Source organism: Lodderomyces beijingensis (genome assembly GCF_963989305.1).
Source record: "Lodderomyces beijingensis strain CBS 14171 genome assembly, chromosome: 1".
Lineage (NCBI taxonomy): Eukaryota > Fungi > Ascomycota > Pichiomycetes > Serinales > Debaryomycetaceae > Lodderomyces > Lodderomyces beijingensis.
Window position 1 is genome coordinate 2,473,250 of NC_089970.1, and position 17,653 is coordinate 2,490,902.

Genomic DNA, 17,653 nt, shown 5'->3' on the forward strand with positions numbered 1-17,653 from the left:
GCTGTCGCTCAATCTTACCTCTGTGCAGAAAGGAGCTGATGGAGAAGGTAAAAGGGGAAGGGGGCTCTTTGGCCGTCCCCTGGAGGACAAGAAGACAAACGTCAACCGCCAAAAGTTGCATCGATCTTGAGTTTGACGCGTGTCACGTGCCCACTCCTGCCCAATGTCAAAAACTGAAAAAAATAAAAACCAATGACTTTTGAGACACACGCAAACACGAAAACGAGACACTAATCCACCACCACCACCACCACCACTAATCGTAGGGTTAAGCTGGAGGCTCTATTCAACTAAATCAAACACAACAAAAACTCAATCAGGCTAAGGACACATGGCAAACTCAAGCAAGGATTTTCTATACTTGGTGGGAACACTTTTGCTAGTCCATTCGGGCTATTCGTCGTTTGAATTTCACAAATTAACAGCATCAACTCACAAACAACACTCGTTGCCGCTAGATATCTCGCTTGAAGCCGTTGTCGGGTTCATCATAATATTGGTTGGCGCAATAACCTCAATTGAAAACCCCAAGTACTTGTCGGTGGAAGATAAAATCATACTGGAAGAATCCCGATATTTGAAACCTATCGAAATGAAAAATGCTGTCCAATTGGGCGAACAATTGGGGTTGGCTGATTATTCCGATTTGGAGAATCGTGTTGCGTTCATTGATGTAAGGAGAATCAGGGGTGAATACGCCGATTGGGCTGTTAAACAAAACCTGGAAAAGAAAACAGAATGATTTTCGTGTTGACGTACTAGTTTTTGCAAGTTGCGAAGAAGGGTGGATAGAGAGATTATAGAATACGTGTGGAGATGTTACGTATTGGTGACATCGGAATTGAGTCGACTGGAGGGCAAAGTTCCTGGTAGTGAGCACGGCCCCCATTTGCGTTCTAATCGCCCCCTTCCCCTCCTCCCCCATGATATATACTAGATTGTCAATTACCAGGGAGAAAACTACAAGGTAAATGAAAGTGAAAAAGAAAACGAATCTCTCTGTACATTTGTAAATCTCCTTGATATTATTAATCTATAAATATATGTTCAATTGCAAAAAAAAAAAAAAAAAAAAACCAAAAAATTAAATGCAAAATTGGCATTGCAGTGCCCCTAGGTATAGTACTAATAACAACAGTATCTCGTTTCTCTCAACCATTAACAAAACGGGTTATTTCCTCTCACCCTCCTCATCTAACCTCACAGTTTTACAAAAAAAAACGTTTTTTTTTTACATCAATTCAACCAATTCCTGTACTTTTATACTGTCTTTTTCTCCAATTTTTGAGCTTTTGATCCAGACGCGAGGCTTTTGCCTTCTCTTCTAGCCTTACCCTTTGGACCAGCTTCGGTATCTAAAAAGTAATCCCACCATCTGAAACTCGAAGCATAGCTACCGACAAAGTGATGGTGATGTTCATCGTGGTGGTCGGCACCTGCCCAAAAGGGCAAGAAATTGTGCAATGACCAAGGAAACTCGTAACCGGAATGAGCATCAACAGCCTGGAACAATCTCAAAATGATCCAAATTGACACGGTGAACAAATGCAAATTACCGGTGAAAATACACCACACAATGGGGATACCCACAGTGCCCATGCCCAAGAGCGCAACTTCAATAGGGTGGGCGTATTCTGCAGTCAAGCCAAATGGCGCTGCGTATCTGTGGTGTTGTTTATGGATGTACTTGTAAAAGACACCATAGTGCAAACCTCGGTGAAGCCAATAGTGCCAAGCATCCTCCAACACGAAAAACAAGGCCCATTGGAACAACATCTCGGTGATCTTGGGGAAGGGGACCTGGAAACTGATACCAATCTTTTGACACAAGGGGTGGAAAAACCAAATGGGGAACGCCTCCACCAAGAAATGCGACGTCAACACCGACTTTAAGCATTCCCACTGTTCCTTGTCGCTGGGCAACTTCTCATCTTGAATCTTCCACTTCCTGAAGTAGGGTATCCTATCGATAATCACCCAAGGTAAGCATCTTCCGAAATAAAACAACTCGTGCGTCAAGAAAAAAAGTAAACCAGTAGCAAATAAGTCGTTACCCATGTAGTAGTAGTAGCTTCCCCATACTTTCTCTACAAAGTTGAGTTCGGGTAATTGGTTGAAGTTGTCAAATGCCGATGCAAATGTTGTTCCGTTGTGGAAAGACGAATAGTCGTGATACACGCTGCTGACGCCCATTCTTCTGGTTAACTCTGGAAGTCTAAATTATGGGGGTTTTGGAAAACTCTTTAATGTTCTTGTTTTTGTTTGTTTCTTTGACAATTGTGACTGTTGTGGAAGCGGTTGTCTCAAAAGGCCAGGAAGAAGGAAAGCAGGCGATGAAGGATGGTAATCCGGTTTATATATATGTATATGTATATGTATGTATGCACGCACGTAGGGAAATCTCCTTGATACTTAACGCTTCTTCTCGGAATAGCGATGTTATGGTGGTGGTTTCCCTTTTGCAATAACAATAATATCAAAGGAAAAAGAACAAGAAGGTCGTGTGTTTTAGGTTGCGCTGATTATTTCTGTTGGTTGCAACAAAACCAGCCGGAATATTTTTGCTCTTCTTTTACGAGCTATACGAGCAGCAACTTTCACGACACAACACGACACGACACGACACGACGCCACGAAACACGAAACACGACATGGGCCTCGTTTGTTGACTCTTGTTCTTCATCATCGGGTCTCTGTCTTTTTTTTTTCTTCTTTAGAGACAACGGAAATGATGATGATGGCGATGATGATGGCGGTGATAAATCCGAGCAATCTTGAAAACATCCAAAACTACATCTTCCTCGTGTCTCGGTAAATCAACGCCACCGCTCCCATCGTACCTCTCTCTCTCTTTCTGTCTCTTCCGCTCCCAGCTCGTTTAATAATATGTCGCGCGAGAAGCGCGTGGTGATGCGTGTAGACGAAAGCAAATACCCACCACGTCTAACCTCCGCCCTCTTTCCTTTCCCACCCCCAGCCTCAGCCTCTATCTACCATCAGCTGATTTTGCAGAAATGACAAGTTTTTCACAACCCCTTTATATTTTTCGGGGCCTCGTGCCATTCATTCGCCAGTGGCTCTCAAAAAGCTACATAACTTTGATATATTCTAATTTCGTGGCGCTTTCCCTGGCCCTAGCTCATGTCCTTGCAGTTACGCGAAAAATAGCTCTCAATTCATCATATCATCGTATAGTTCTATTTCTAGAAGAGCGACTTTGTTTCCTAGGTGGTGTGGCTAGTAGATTTGAAAGTTGTCAAGGGTTCTTTTTTCGAAATTTAGAGAAGAGAAAAAAAAAACCACGTGATTCGAGTTTGATTTTTTTTTTTTTTTTTTTTGATGGGGTCGTCGTTCCTTTGGATCGTGGAGGAGGTGGGTAGAAAAGATGAGCAAACAATCAAAGGTTTAGCTTCGTTTAGTTTTTCAAGGGATGAAAGCGAACCGAGTCATTGCAAACGCTCATAACTTTAGACTTAGAAGCTGGTATATCCTCTCCAGCGGGACTAGGGGCGGGAAAATGAGAGGGAGAATGTGTAATGCGATGTTTTGAGCTAATTCAAGCCAAGTTGAACTTACAAGTTTCGAGGACGTGGATCTTTGCAATAACACATCTTTGGGTTGTCGAAAAGATGAGCAAACAATCAAAGGTTTAGCTTCGTTTAGTTGTTCAAGGGATGAAAGCGAACCGAGTCGTTTCAAACGCTCATAACTTTAGACTTAGAAACTGGATATCCTCTCAAGCGGGACCAGGAGCGGGAAAATGAGAGGGAGATTGTGTAATACGATGTTTTGAGCTAATTCAAGCCAAGTTGAACCTACAAGTTTCGAGGCCTTGGATCTTTGCAAGGGCACACCTTTGGGTTGTCGAGAAGTTTGATTTGAAATATTTTTGCAACAAATCCACGTCAACATTAGGCCAAAGACATTTTCTTGTTCCAATTTATTAAGTAGTCTTCTCTCGATTCTTTTCAAAATTTAGAGTTCAGAGGTAACTTGCGTTCTCCAAGGAGTATGTCTACTCTTGACTTTATCCGTGGCTACTTGCAAAAGACCACATTTTGGTTCACCTATCGCATCAGCTTGCCAGTGATTGTGTTTCCGCTTCTCATGCTGAAACTAAGCCGGCACTTCTAGCTTTCACTCAAACTCTGGCAACAAACAAACAGAAATCGAAAGCGATGCTAGAGACCAATTTAAAATTTTTAATCCAAAACTTATTCCACGCCAGAACAAGGATTAGGTCCAAACGATACCCATGGTATCCCATGGTATCAAAAACAAGAGAAGTTGGTTGCAAAAAGTGAGTTGCCCTCTATCTCTATCTGATTTTGTGTTTTCGCATCTTGTGTCCAACTCACACTACCCCCCATACAAAGATCCAAACAACAAAAAAAGAACAAGAAGGCTAGAGAGAGATTCACGTCTCAACTGAATCACGTCTCTTAATAACCAATACAACTTTTCTCAACCACCAACTTTTAAAACTTGTAGACCACACTCATGACACAGGCAGAAGTTGAAGCGCAGCTGCAAAGATTGGAAAGCACCACCATCTACCCTACTGAGGCGGACGGGCAGGGAGAAGAAGACGAGTTGAATGGACCCTTGCTTATCGAGCAACTAGAGGGAAATGGAGTCACCGCGTCTGATATCAAGAAACTCAAGGCTGAAGGGTTTCATACTATTGAGAGTATCGCGTACACTCCAAGAAGACAGTTGATGACTGTCAAAGGTATCAGTGAAGCCAAGGCAGAAAAGATTTCAAACGAGGCTGCCAAGTTGGTCCCCTTGGGTTTTACAACCGCGTCTGAATTCCACTCGAGAAGGTCAGAGTTGATCTGTTTGACGACGGGTTCTAAGCAACTAGACACGTTGCTTGGCGGAGGTATCGAGACTGGAAGTATCACTGAAGTGTTTGGCGAGTTTAGGACTGGTAAGTCGCAATTATGTCACACCTTGGCCGTCACGTGTCAGTTGCCTATCGATATGGGTGGCGGCGAAGGCAAGTGTCTCTACATTGATACCGAAGGTACATTTAGGCCCAACAGACTTGTTTCGATAGCTGAGAGGTACGGTTTGAATGCAAACGATTGCTTGGACAATGTCGCGTACGCTAGAGCTTATAATGCCGAGCACCAGTTGAACTTGCTTAATTTGGCTGCACAAATGATGGCAGAGCTGAGATTCTCCGTTTTGATTGTTGACAGTATCATGTCCTTGTACAGGACCGATTACGCGGGAAGAGGCGAGTTGAGTGCTAGACAAACCCATGTGGCCAAATTCATGAGAACATTGCAGCGTTTAGCCGATGAGTTTGGTATTGCTGTGGTCATCACGAATCAAGTCGTGGCCCAAGTCGATGGAATGTCGGGAATGTACAACCCCGATCCAAAGAAACCCATTGGTGGTAACATCATTGCCCACTCATCGACCACCAGGTTATCTTTCAAAAAAGGTAGAGCCGAGACCAGAATTTGCAAGATTTATGACAGTCCTTGTCTACCTGAGAGCGAGTGTGTTTTCGCCATCTACGAAGATGGTATCGGTGATCCAAAAGTTGAAGAGGACGATTGAAGGCTTGAGTTCTTTGGCAAACTTTGTAGTTTCGTTGCATTTTAGAGTGTATATTTATAGTTTTGAATCTTGTTCGTTAAGCATTTGAGAGAAAGAAAGAAAGAAAAAAACAGCCCCTGCCCGCTCGGGGAAGTCGTATACGAGGCGAGCGGTGGCGAGAGGTGGCGAGAGGTAGCGGGGCATGGCATGGCGTAGCGAGGCGATGCGAGCTGAGCTGAGCTTGTTTTTTTTTTTTATCGCCACCTTGATCAAGCGACATGCGTTTGCACGGCGCCGTTTGTCCGAGTTGAGACATCAAAAAAAGTTGACATGATTGAAGTTAAGAAAATGACGTGGAATACTTCTATTATATATATACCCTAAGTGCTTAATCACCTACGACAAGTTTCAACAAGCCCACAAGACGGTAATCATGAGCCCCCAAAATCACCGCAATTAAATAAAAAATATAAACTTGAAAGGCACACATATACTCAAGACCCAGAGTTCCGCTTGGCTGAGGCTCAATGCAACCTTTCCTGTTGGGGTAAGTTTTTTACTGTTTTCTTTTTTTTTTTTGCCTATTCTCTCTTGCCCGTAATTACGGAACAATTGAAATCTGGACCGGGATCAGCTTGCGGCGTCGGCTCAATGTTTTTATCTAAACGATCAGTAACATTCCAAAAAAATAAAAAAAAAATAAAATAACGGCACTTACACCCTGTTGATGAGGACAGAACAACAACAATAGAGCTACGGTTTACGTCACGACCCCATCTCGCAGTTTCATGTTTGAAGTAGAAGGGCACCTTTTCGTTCATCAGTGGAGTTTTTGCAAACAATGCCGTCCCAAGAGAAGGAAGTTTGTAAACAAGAGTGGCGCCATAAATGTTGCTCTAGTGTCTTGTTGGATTAACCATTTCAGGTGCCGTTTGCCAGGTTTTCCTCAATTGTTTACAACAGTCACGCAATTGAGCAAGAGAAGGCAGAAGATGTAAACTGTCTTGTCCTCATGCCAGTCCTTCAAGTGACCGCCGTATCCGTGGATGATCGAAGTGCTCCTAACTAAAATAAAACAAAAAAAAACAATATTCTATGGCAATTAAATGTTGAGTTTTTTTTTCTTGTATGTACTGGGCTCACTTGCACCAGTTTATGCTGGTAGAGACGATGAGTCTTTTTCGTTTTCTTTCTGAATAAAACGGTGTATAGACGCTGTAGCTTTTTGTGTAACTTGATGGAAAATTTTTATCTTTTCCATCAGTAACTCTTTTTTTTCTGTCTCACGTGCACTACCCCTATAGCACATCCAAACATCAATAGTTTACTGGTTTTTTTTTCCAAGTATCACCAATCCAGATATATCTCAACCTTTCCAACTTCAAAACTATCAACCTCAATTTTCAACTACTTCTTTTACCTGAAGGGAAGAAGAGGGTGGATTTCATCAAGACCATAGTATCGATTTTTTTTTTTTAATTTTATATTACCTGCCGCCTCTTGATCGACCGGGACCACACCAGCTTCCAACTCGTCAAAAGCTATCCGCACTTTTAAGAGTGAGATCTACGCTCGCGTCATTTTTTTTTTTAACTTGTCAACCACATTCCAAACACGTTGAGGTCCACTGGAAACCAAAGTTTCCACACTGGCTGAATTGAACAAAAAAACAAAAAAAGAATAAGGTCTGCATCTATCCACATTTCCCTTAGTACTCAGCCAAAACAAGAAAACCCATCCAATGAAGTACTCGGAGAAAGCCAAGGTCAAGATCTTGCCCAAACCTTCCTCGCAGGTGCCTCTAAATCTGACTCCATCTCCTTTGGTCCCCATTCAAACTTCATCTGGAGCATCTACACCTATACATCAGCATCAACAACCTGCAGGCAAGAAAAGATCAAAACTGGCAATGGGTGGGTCCAACACTGGTGCCGTGGAAGCAAAGAAACAACGGAAAATCAGTTCCGCTTCGCCTATTGACCACGAACCCCCATCTCCAACACTTGGAGGTGGTGGTAGTGGTGGCGGTGCTGGTGCTGGTGCTTCTGCTGCTGGTTCTTTAAAGCCTTCCAAGCAAACGGGGCACAGACCAGTCACCTCGTGTAGTTTCTGCCGCCAGCACAAGATCAAATGCAATGCATCTGACAATTATCCGCAACCGTGTCAAAGATGCGAACGAATGGGGTTGAGATGTGAGATTGATCCTCAGTTCAGACCCAAGAAGGGGTCGCAGATCCAATCCTTGAAGCTGGATGTCGATGAATTGAAAGCAAAGATTGAAATGTTGACTAAAAACGAAAGTTTGCTTACACAGGCGTTGAATCAGCATAACTTGTCCTTTTTCCCGCAAAAGTCGCCATCTATGGGACCCCAGTCGCCTCATCCGATGCCGCAGCAGCCGCAACCCAATAGAAGCCAATCTTATACTATCCCTCACCATGTGAGCCCCATGGTGTCACCGCCTATATATCAACATCCACATCAACATCAACATCAACATAGTCAAAGCCTAAGCCAGAGTCAAAGTCTAAGTCAGAGCCAAGGCCAGGGCCAGGGCGTCGGTGCTCATGTGTCGCCTATATCATCAATCACCAATATTCAACACCACCCAACTTTGATGCATGAAAATTCCGACAACTCTCCATCGGCAGTAAACACTCCCGACATCACCAAAGAAGAAAACTTTCAACCTATATCTGAGTTCATATTGGGCAATGTCAAATTGCCCATTGCAAAAGCTAATGAACTCCACGACCGGTTCATGTCCAAGCATGTAAATTTCCTACCCATCATCACGTCGCGCTCGGCAACTGAATTGTACCACAGGTCCAACTTGTTGTTTTGGAGCGTGATTCTCACCGCGAGCTTGTCGGAACCTGAGCCTACAATATACATGTCGCTCGCGGCATTAATCAAGCAGTTGGCTATCGAGACCTGCTGGATCAAAACTCCAAGATCAACTCACGTGATTCAAGCACTAATCATTCTCTCCATCTGGCCATTGCCCAATGAAAAAGTCTTGGATGATTGCTCGTATCGATTTGTGGGCTTGGCCAAAAATCTCTCGTTGCAATTGGGATTACATCGTGGTGGCGAGTTTATTCAAGAGTTCAGCCGAAACCAAGTGAGTCTTGGCCCCGATGCCGAGCGGTGGCGGACTCGATCGTGGTTGGCGTTGTTTTTCTGCGAGCAATTTTGGTCTTCTCTATTGGGCTTGCCTCCCTCAATCAACACCACCGATTATCTTTTGGAGAATGCCAGAGTTGACCAGTCCTTGCCCAGGGAGTTCCGCTGCTTGATCTCATTATCGATTTTCCAGTGCAAGTTGGTCAATGTTATGGGGATCAGTGTCACGCGGCCGGATGGGTTATTGGAACCGCTGAACCGGGCCGGTTCCTTGGGGTTATTGGACCGAGAGTTGGAGAGATTGAGATTCAAGTTGCGATTTGACAATAATTCAGCTATAGAGGTTTATTATCTATATCTCAAGTTGATGATTTGCTGTTTTGCCTTTTTACCGGGCACGCCCATCGAGGATCAAGTGAAATATGTTAGCATGGCGTATTTGTCGGCCACGAGAATAGTCACCATAGTGTCGCAGATGAGTCAGGACATCTCATTGATTGAGATGCCTATTTATGTTAGACAAGCTGTCACTTATTCAGTTCTACTTTTGTTCAAGTTGCATTTATCAAAGTATTTGATTGACAAGTATGTTGACAGCGCACGACAGTCGATTGTCACTGTGCATAGACTATTCAGAAACACGCTTTCTTCTTGGAAGGACTTGCAAAACGACATTTCGAGAACTGCTAAAGTCTTGGAGAATTTAAACATGGTTTTGTTTACCTACCCCGACATTTTCATGAGGGAAAATGAGCAAGGTTCGAGTATAATCACCAGAATGAGGTCTCATTTGACGGCTTCGTTGTTTTACGACTTGGTCTGGTGCGTCCACGAGGCAAGAAGACGTACGGTGCTAGACAAGGGCAAGAACAAGAAACCAGTTGAGGTAGCGACGGATAAGAGGGTGATGCCGCTCCCATTTTACAACCAAATCACCAAGGATGATTTCAGAACAATTACAACAACGACGCCAAACGGGACAACCATTACAACTTTGGTGCCCACGGATCAAGCAATGACGCAAGCTCGACTGAATGCAACAGACAACAAGCCGTTGGAAATCAACGGAATCCCACTTTCTATGTTGGAAGCAACTGGGTCCACCAGAGACGCAGTGGTCAACAATAACAATAACAATAATAGCAGCAGCAATAGCCACAACCAGTCCCAAGAAGCCGCTTCAGCCTCCGCGTCCGCGTCCGCGTCTGCGCCACCACATACACACTCAGCGCCATCCTCTTCCTCGACATCACTGCAGCATCACCTGCAACATCACCCGCAGCAAGTACAAGAACAAGGTCTGCCGCAACCAACAATCAAGCTAGAGCAAATGCCACCACAATTGCCCTCTCAATTCCACCCACAGCAGCTGCAACTGCCCTCATTCCCCTACGGCGCGACCCAGTCTCCACCGCCTCAGGCCTACTTGGCGCCAATTGAAGAAGACGGGCATGCCATGTTTATGCAAAATGGACATGCGTCTCAAATGGCGATGGAACAAAATATGCCAATGTCGGGCTCATTTGTTGCTCAGATTGACAATTTCTTCCAACAGCAGCTGAACGGGTGGATGGATAACCAAGATGATGATTTCTTGGGTTGGTTTGATATGAACATGTTGCCGGACCAGTGAGGAAGGAAAAAGGAGAGGGGGTTGGTTTTTTTATTTGTATATAGGATATGTATTAAATGACGTCACGTGAATTTAGACAACACGAGCAAGCGCAATTTTGCTACATCCCGCATCCCCCCCCCCTCTCTCAATATTGCTCGATTGCGAAAATCAACCAAACCTTTCCCAGACCTTGAACTAGATTTGTCTACAATTGAGTTGCCAATTCAACAACAGATTTACAGCACGGACTCACAAGGACTCAATTATTTTCGACGATGCTTTCCAGAACCTTGTTAAAAAGAATCTTGGCTTCCCCCGCACGTTTCAACTCGACCCCTAAAACGGTTGTTCCCTTCAGGTTCTACTCCTTCACCCAAGCAGAGCAACCACGAATCAGAATCGGGTCCACGGCACCCAACTTCCAAGTCGAGACGACCAAGGGCGCAATTGACTTCCACGAGTACGTCAATGGCAACTGGGTCATCTTGTTCAGCCACCCCGCGGACTACACGCCGGTGTGCACCACGGAATTGGGCGCGTTCTCGAGATTGAAACCCGAGTTTGATAAGCGCGGAGTTAAATTGATTGGTTTATCTACCGAGGGAGTCGAGTCTCACCAAGGCTGGATCAAGGATATCGAGGAAGTTGAAACTAATGGCGACGCATTCCAGTTCCCCATCATTGCCGACGGTAAGAGGGAAGTTGCCTACAAGTACGATATGGTCACTGAGGACGATTTCAAGAATTTGCAAGCTGGTAAGCCTGTTGCTACTGTTCGTACTGTGTTTATTATTGACCCCGCAAAGAAGATTAGGTTGATTATGACTTATCCTGCTAGCACCGGTAGAAACACCGAGGAGGTCATTAGAGTCATTGATGCGTTGCAGTTGGCTGATGGCAAGGGCATTGCTACCCCTGTCGATTGGACCGTGGGCAAGGAGGTGATTATCCCACCTACTGTCAGTGATGAGGATGCAAAGGCCAAATTTGGCGATTTCAGAAAAGTCAAGCCTTATTTGAGATACGCCAAGGTTGACTAGCTAAGTTGGGGGTAATGCTGTTTATAGTTTAGTTTTTTACTGAATTGACTTTTGAAATCGACTTGAAATCGTTGATGATTGACTGTAGAAGCAGTGAGAGAAGGAAATGTACTTGAGCAAGATCACTCTTGAGAAAAAAAAAAGCAAATAAAAGGAGAGCATTAACCTATACAGAAACATGCAATTGCGTTTTTCATGCAATCTTCATCCATCCAATGGCAAGATATTAGGCACGGGTCCCAATGGTGTAATGCCATAAGGGTTGATCTTGACGTGGGATTTAGTGTAATGCTTCTTGATATGGTCGAAATCTGTCGTTTCTTGAAATCCGGGGATCTTCCAGTACAACAATCTAACCCAATTGTGGATATACGGATAGTGGGTTCTAATCATGCCAATGTTGCATTTGAAATGCTGAACATAGACTGGGTCGAACCTGATAATGGTGGTGAATAACCTGATGTCCGCTTCCGTCAAGGTGCTGCCCAACAAAAACTCATTCTTTCTATCGCTGGCGTGGTTTGTCTTTAACAATTCCTCAACTTTGTCCAAGTTTTTAAAGACATTTTTACATTCTCTGTCGTAAACTTCTTGCTTGGAGGCAAATCCCGCCTTGTAGACACCATTGTTGATATTGTCATAGACCCAACTGTTGATCTCGTCAACTTGTTTTTCCAAGTTTTTGGGAACCAAGTTGACCTCGGCGTACTCGCTGGGCAAGATGCTGTTGAAGTCAAAATTCAACATTCTTATGATTTCAGCCGACTCGTTATTGACAATGGTTTGCTCCTTCTTATCCCACAACACGGGAACAGTGAACCTGCCACTGTAGTTTGGGTCTGCTTTGAAGTACAATTCGCGAAGACGAGCCAATCCGTAGAGACGGTCGGGGGTGCCGTACGACGAGTCGTCCTTTGACTTTAACGAGCTCAATTCTTGCTCAGTGGGGAATCTCCATCCTTTGTCGTCCATGTGCCAATGGACAATGGACAACCCAATGATTGCAGTCAACCCCTTGAGACGACGTGTGATTAGAGTGCGGTGGGCCCATGGACACGCGTACGAGACATACAAGTGGTATCGGCCGGCCTCAGGAGGGAATCTTGCCCCCGGCTTGGTGCTGATAAAGTCCCTGAAACTAGAAGCCCTTCTCTTGAACTGGCCGTCTTCGTCAGCAAACTTCAAGATTTCGATTTTTTGCTAAAAGCCGAGTCAGTACTTTCACTTTCAAACGGGAGAAACGACAATTGCCGTTGTAGTAGTACGTACATCACTCATCTTGCTCAGTAATTCTTGCCGCTGGTCAAAAACCAAAGTTGATTCCAGTAGCATATACCCGGGACATTGACCTATTTATATACACGTAGAGCGGAGGCCCCCGTTGATTGCCGCAACTCACGTCGGGGTTTATATGCAGGCAGACATATCTCCACTGATTCCTTACTAACAAACAGCGCTACCAATTTACCCCCTATCCCCCAACCCCCTAACTCTTAACCCCTTTACTCCTCCTACTTCGACCTCCAATAGCAATCTAAGGCAACTCGCCAACATACATTGAACATGTCATTTGTCGGTTGTATCACATGTCCAAGGTAGAAGTGGTTAACAAGGAAGTGACGAGAGAGTGGATATGTGTTTATTACTCGTGGCTTTTTATCTTCAACGACGACAGGGAAGATTTCTAGCGCTTTGAAATTGACAAATCCGCACTGCAAAACAACCTCCATCCACCCCCCACACACACTCTCTCTCTTACTCTCTTACTCTCACCCAGTTCTGACCGCTTAGTAGAGGCGTTTCTGTTTGATTTTGCAGAGTTAGTAGTTGGCGTCTGAGTTGACGTCCGTATTGGGTGCGTGAGTTAGTGGTGTCCTATTTGTGCCCACAGACACGACCCTCCTGAGCCACCCGTTTTGATGCAGAAACAAAAAGGAGAGAGAGACCAACACTCGTCTTTGGCTCATCCTCAACCTGAGCGGCTCAAGCTATTTACACTATTGTTTGGTTTTGCAGCCTCTACCCATCTGCTAGGATTCACTTCCACTCGTCAATCTAAAGCGGAAAAACCCCACCCAAGCAGTCGGGAATAGAAGGAAAAAGATGCCAGCAGGGAAGCGACCTATTGAAGTAAGTGGAGGTGGCGGGGGAGTGGAAAAACCAAAAAAGAAAGCCGCAACCAACACCGCCAATACCTCTGGCACCAGCGCTAACACTAACGCCGCAGCCACTAGTACCAACAGCACAACGGATTCACGCAAACTACCCCCGTTGGCCAGCTTGCAATCGGTTTATCGGAGTGACTACCAACCGTTTACCCAGTTTCTTCCCTATGAACCTGCATTCAGAGACAACAATAGGGACGCATCAAATGCCGCTTCGTCAACGTCGGAACCGGGGACCGCCGCGAGAGGTGCAACAGCGGCGGCAGCAGCAGCAGCAGCAGCAGCGGCAACAGCGGCCGCCGAAAAGAATAAACATACAACCCAACCACCGTCAATGGAATCTTCAATCAACAAATTCAAAGCGTCACCTACCGCAGCAGCCAAAATAGAAAAAGCCGTGACGATGGCCAACACCAAAAACAAGCCGTTCACGTGCACCCATGTCAATTGCGACTGGTCGTTTGCGCGACAATCGGACTTGACGCGCCATGCCAAAGCGCACACGGCCCCGCAGTACCACTGCCCCTACTGGAAAAACGACCCGACGTGCCACAAGAATTACGGCGCTTTCAACAGGTTGGATGTCCTCAAGAGACATTTGAAATTGGTTCATTACGTCAAGGATAAACAACCGCCCGTTGGTGGCGGTGGGAATAGCGAGGGTGCGAATGATATGAGCGCGGAGACGGAGAGGGGAGTGCTGCCGGGTGATCCTGGCTGGTGTCGTGCTTGTCAGCGCATGTTCCCCAATTCCAAAGCGTTTATTGAACATTGTCATGACTGCGCTAGAAATACTCAGCCTGCGGAATGGATTGAAAATAAAAGAACTTATGCTAATACATTGGACGAAGGTGGCGGTGGCGGTGGCGGTAGTAACGCTGGTGCTGCTGCACTGCAGCAGAACACGTTTAGAGTAATATTGGATCACAAAGAAAAGAGGTGAATGAAAATGATATAAATTGATTATTTTTTTGATAACTAATACATGATGACGAAACTAAATAAAATGAACTAGGAGGTGGATTGGGACTCACAAAGATACATGTGTATATGCTAGACTTATCAGCTGGATTCAGAAACATTCTCCCTTTCAAAGAAATCCAAGATTGCACAGTTTGGATGAATGATGTAGACCGTCCTGCTTGAAACTGCGCTTCCATCGGGAATGGTATCGGACTCGGTGTTGGAAACACTCATCAAGATCTTGTCCTTGACCAACCGTCTCAACACTTTGTAAGCTGTCTTTCTTTCCAGCATATACTCGGCTTCACTCGACAAGTCGTCTTCTCGTTGCAAAAGATACCACTCAACTAACTCATCTGCAGTCAACCCATCGCCTCCCTTTTTGTCGTCTTCTGATATCTTTTTCACCAAAAAGTTCATGATTGAGACGTATTTGTCATAAGTGATTGTTGTTGGTTCGGCTTTTCGCGGAGCAGTTGCGGTAGCAGCAACAGCTTGGGCAGAAGCATCTCGATGAACAAGATCATCCTCCTCGTGCTCTTTTTCTGGTGCTTCATCCACGGGTTCAGCAACTTCGTCCTCCTCCATTTCAATATCATCCATTTCCACTCTGATGATGGACTGTTTCAACAAGTCATACGCCTCGGCGACAAAACTTGGAGTGATCTCCTCGGTGCAATTAGCTCTAGCAATTGCTTCCGACAATCTAATCATCGACTCCAACTGTCTCACGGTGATTCTATACGACGATTTGCCCAAACCTTGCGCATCGTCCTCTCTCAACTCCTTGTATCTCGTCACCAAAAAGTCTCTAGCCTCTTTTGTCATCTTGGGCTTGAACGTCTTTGCATACTTGATATACCTGGCCAACTGCTCGGCTGAATATGGCGGATTAATGGCATTGTCTCTCAACATGTGCAAATCAACAATATGCGAAGCCAACTGTGCGTCAACTCTTTCGTTGCAGTCGTCCAAAATGACAAAAAACAAGTCAAATCGGGACATGATGGGTGCCGTCATGTTTAAATTGGACCTCAATCCAACTTTTCTATTGTATCTGCCACCTATTGGGTTTGCAGCTGCTAAAATCGAAGTACGAGCATTCAAAGTGGCATGAATACCAGCCTTGGCAATGGAAATAGTCTGTTGTTCCATGGCCTCGTGGATAGCCACCTGGTCGGCAATGTCCATCTTGTCAAACTCGTCAATGGCACAAATTCCATTATCAGCCAACATCAAGGCACCAGCCTCGATGGTGTACTCACCACTTTCTTCATCTCTAACAACTGCAGCAGTCAAACCGGCAGCCGAGGAGGCCTTACCCGAAGTGTAAACTGCACGTGGACTAAAAGCGCAGACGTATTTTAAAAATTGCGACTTTGAAGTTGAAGGATCACCAACAACACAAATGTTGATGTCACCACGCAAGTTGATCCCATCAACAGTTTGCTTGTGGACACCGCCGAGTAACTGGAGTAAAATCCCCTTCTTGATAACCTCGTGACCAAACACTGCTGGTGCTATCGACTGAACTAATTTGTCATAAATGTAGTCATCCTTGACCATTTCTTTCAATTCATTGACATCGGCTTCACTTAGTGAGTTCAAGAAAATCTCTTGGTCGCTGGAGTCGGCTCCTGTTTCTGCCCCTGTTCCTGTTTCATTGCCACCACCACCACCACTTCCTGGTTTGTTTACCATCGAGCTCACATGACATGCATTGAATGCCAACTTGTATGTCAAGTCTCTGACTCCCAAAGATTTCAACCCCGTGATACTCGAGTTCAATTCCGAGCCTCTGTTCTCCTTGATGGACTGCGGTTTAACCCCAGGCAATCCCAACTGAGAGACATCGGGAATGACAATCTCACATCCGGTAAATTTACACTTGTCGCCAGGTTTGGCTCTTTCCACGGTCTCGCCTCTCAAGATTACATCCAAAGTACGCGGCATCGACCCCGTGGGGATTTCGTTTGCATTTTCCTGAATTCTTACCCTTTGCCAATCAATAAACTGGGACTTGGAAATATTGAGCGTGAAATACGATTGATTCTCGCACGATGGACACGAAGTTGGCTCGGTGTATTTGAAAATTTGTTCGATTCCTTCAATCATGGCAGAACACATGTCGCAGGTGAAACAAGCGCGATACAATTCCGGTCTCACTTCCGAGGTCCTCGTAACTGTTCCCGAAATTGTCATCAATGAGCCAATCTTGTTTGACTTTATATCCCTGATTCTCTGCACTGTGGGCATGTTGAAGAATGAGATTTGGAAAACACGTTCATTTGCAGTTGGCGAAGAAGAAGTTGAAGAGCCGCCCAATCCCTGTGGTTCGTCTTCTCCTTCATTGCCTATCAAGTTTGTATGAAGTAAACTGGGAGCGTATTTTTTCAACAATCGCTTTAGCCCGTTGAGCAAGAATGGATAGAAACGGTAATACTGCTCCGAGATTGCAGTAGCCAACACCCCGTTTTCCCTCGATAACAAGTCTTGATAATTGACGTATAAAGTGGAGTACTCATAAGTCTTCATTGACTCGATTTGAGCCAAGTAGCTTTTCCCGTCCCACTGGTTATTCTCTTCTTCTCGATCACGAAACTCCTCAATGAAATTTTCAAAACTTTCCCGTACTTTTTCACCGGTGACATCGACGACTTTCGACACGGTAATGTGTCTTCTTCTACCAGATACAGCTCTTGGACCTATAGGAAGCGGCGTGGGTCCATTGTTGTCTGAAAATATCAACGGCGGTGCCGGGGTCGAAATATCTCTGCTGTATGAAGAAGATACTTGTGAGTTTAATAAATGGGCAGCATCTGAAGGTATTGGAGCAGGCGAAGATACAAAGTTCGACATTCTTGTGGAAACAGCTGATCTGAAAAAAAAGGACCGACTTGCTAGGATGAGAAGCTGAAAGGAAAGGTGTGAATGGATAAAACAATTGTAAAATGTATGAGTGTTGAAAGTGAAAGAAAGAAGTATAACCAGACGCGTCTCTCCCTCTCTCTTTCTCCCGTTGATAATAATAATACCCGTTTGGGTTTGCTAATTGGTGTGCTACCAATTGCGCCTGGGAGACGGGGCCCGGACTTGGCCAGGATTAAGAATCAGTAGGCATCAGATGACCATCAGTGTGGTGAGAGAGATACAACAAACCTCCCTGAAAAAGCTCAAATGATACTTGTATG

At 44.9% G+C, this 17,653-nt stretch overlaps 8 protein-coding genes across 8 annotated transcripts; 5 read left to right on the forward strand and 3 right to left on the reverse strand. All coding sequences in view use genetic code 12, as the record gives it.

The window, feature by feature from the left end:
• Positions 1–331: 331 nt before the first annotated feature.
• Positions 332–742, forward strand: LODBEIA_P10150 (uncharacterized protein; the record flags this gene model as incomplete). Its single annotated transcript, XM_066970857.1, has 1 exon — positions 332–742. One exon carries the CDS (start codon positions 332–334, stop codon positions 740–742), a length of 411 nt encoding a protein of 136 aa, XP_066827953.1.
• A 518-nt stretch (positions 743–1,260) lies between these two features.
• Positions 1,261–2,193, reverse strand: LODBEIA_P10160 (uncharacterized protein; the record flags this gene model as incomplete). Its single annotated transcript, XM_066970858.1, has 1 exon — positions 1,261–2,193. The coding sequence occupies one exon, from the start codon at positions 2,191–2,193 to the stop codon at positions 1,261–1,263; it is 933 nt and encodes a 310-aa protein (XP_066827954.1).
• Positions 2,194–4,500: 2,307 nt separating this feature from the next.
• On the forward strand, positions 4,501–5,574 carry LODBEIA_P10170 (uncharacterized protein; the record flags this gene model as incomplete). Its single annotated transcript, XM_066970859.1, has 1 exon — positions 4,501–5,574. The coding sequence occupies one exon, from the start codon at positions 4,501–4,503 to the stop codon at positions 5,572–5,574; it is 1,074 nt and encodes a 357-aa protein (XP_066827955.1).
• Positions 5,575–7,294: 1,720 nt separating this feature from the next.
• Positions 7,295–10,312, forward strand: LODBEIA_P10180 (uncharacterized protein; the record flags this gene model as incomplete). Its single annotated transcript, XM_066970860.1, has 1 exon — positions 7,295–10,312. One exon carries the CDS (start codon positions 7,295–7,297, stop codon positions 10,310–10,312), a length of 3,018 nt encoding a protein of 1,005 aa, XP_066827956.1.
• Positions 10,313–10,569: 257 nt separating this feature from the next.
• On the forward strand, positions 10,570–11,334 carry LODBEIA_P10190 (uncharacterized protein; the record flags this gene model as incomplete). The annotated part of the gene is made up of 1 exon (XM_066970861.1): positions 10,570–11,334. The coding sequence occupies one exon, from the start codon at positions 10,570–10,572 to the stop codon at positions 11,332–11,334; it is 765 nt and encodes a 254-aa protein (XP_066827957.1).
• A 204-nt stretch (positions 11,335–11,538) lies between these two features.
• Positions 11,539–12,666, reverse strand: LODBEIA_P10200 (uncharacterized protein; the record flags this gene model as incomplete). Its single annotated transcript, XM_066970863.1, has 2 exons — positions 11,539–12,534; positions 12,604–12,666. 2 exons carry the CDS (start codon positions 12,664–12,666, stop codon positions 11,539–11,541), a joined length of 1,059 nt encoding a protein of 352 aa, XP_066827958.1.
• A 771-nt stretch (positions 12,667–13,437) lies between these two features.
• LODBEIA_P10210 (uncharacterized protein) lies at positions 13,438–14,442 on the forward strand (the record flags this gene model as incomplete). The annotated part of the gene is made up of 1 exon (XM_066970864.1): positions 13,438–14,442. One exon carries the CDS (start codon positions 13,438–13,440, stop codon positions 14,440–14,442), a length of 1,005 nt encoding a protein of 334 aa, XP_066827959.1.
• Positions 14,443–14,561: 119 nt separating this feature from the next.
• LODBEIA_P10220 (uncharacterized protein) lies at positions 14,562–17,321 on the reverse strand (the record flags this gene model as incomplete). The annotated part of the gene is made up of 1 exon (XM_066970865.1): positions 14,562–17,321. The coding sequence occupies one exon, from the start codon at positions 17,319–17,321 to the stop codon at positions 14,562–14,564; it is 2,760 nt and encodes a 919-aa protein (XP_066827960.1).
• Positions 17,322–17,653: the final 332 nt, after the last annotated feature.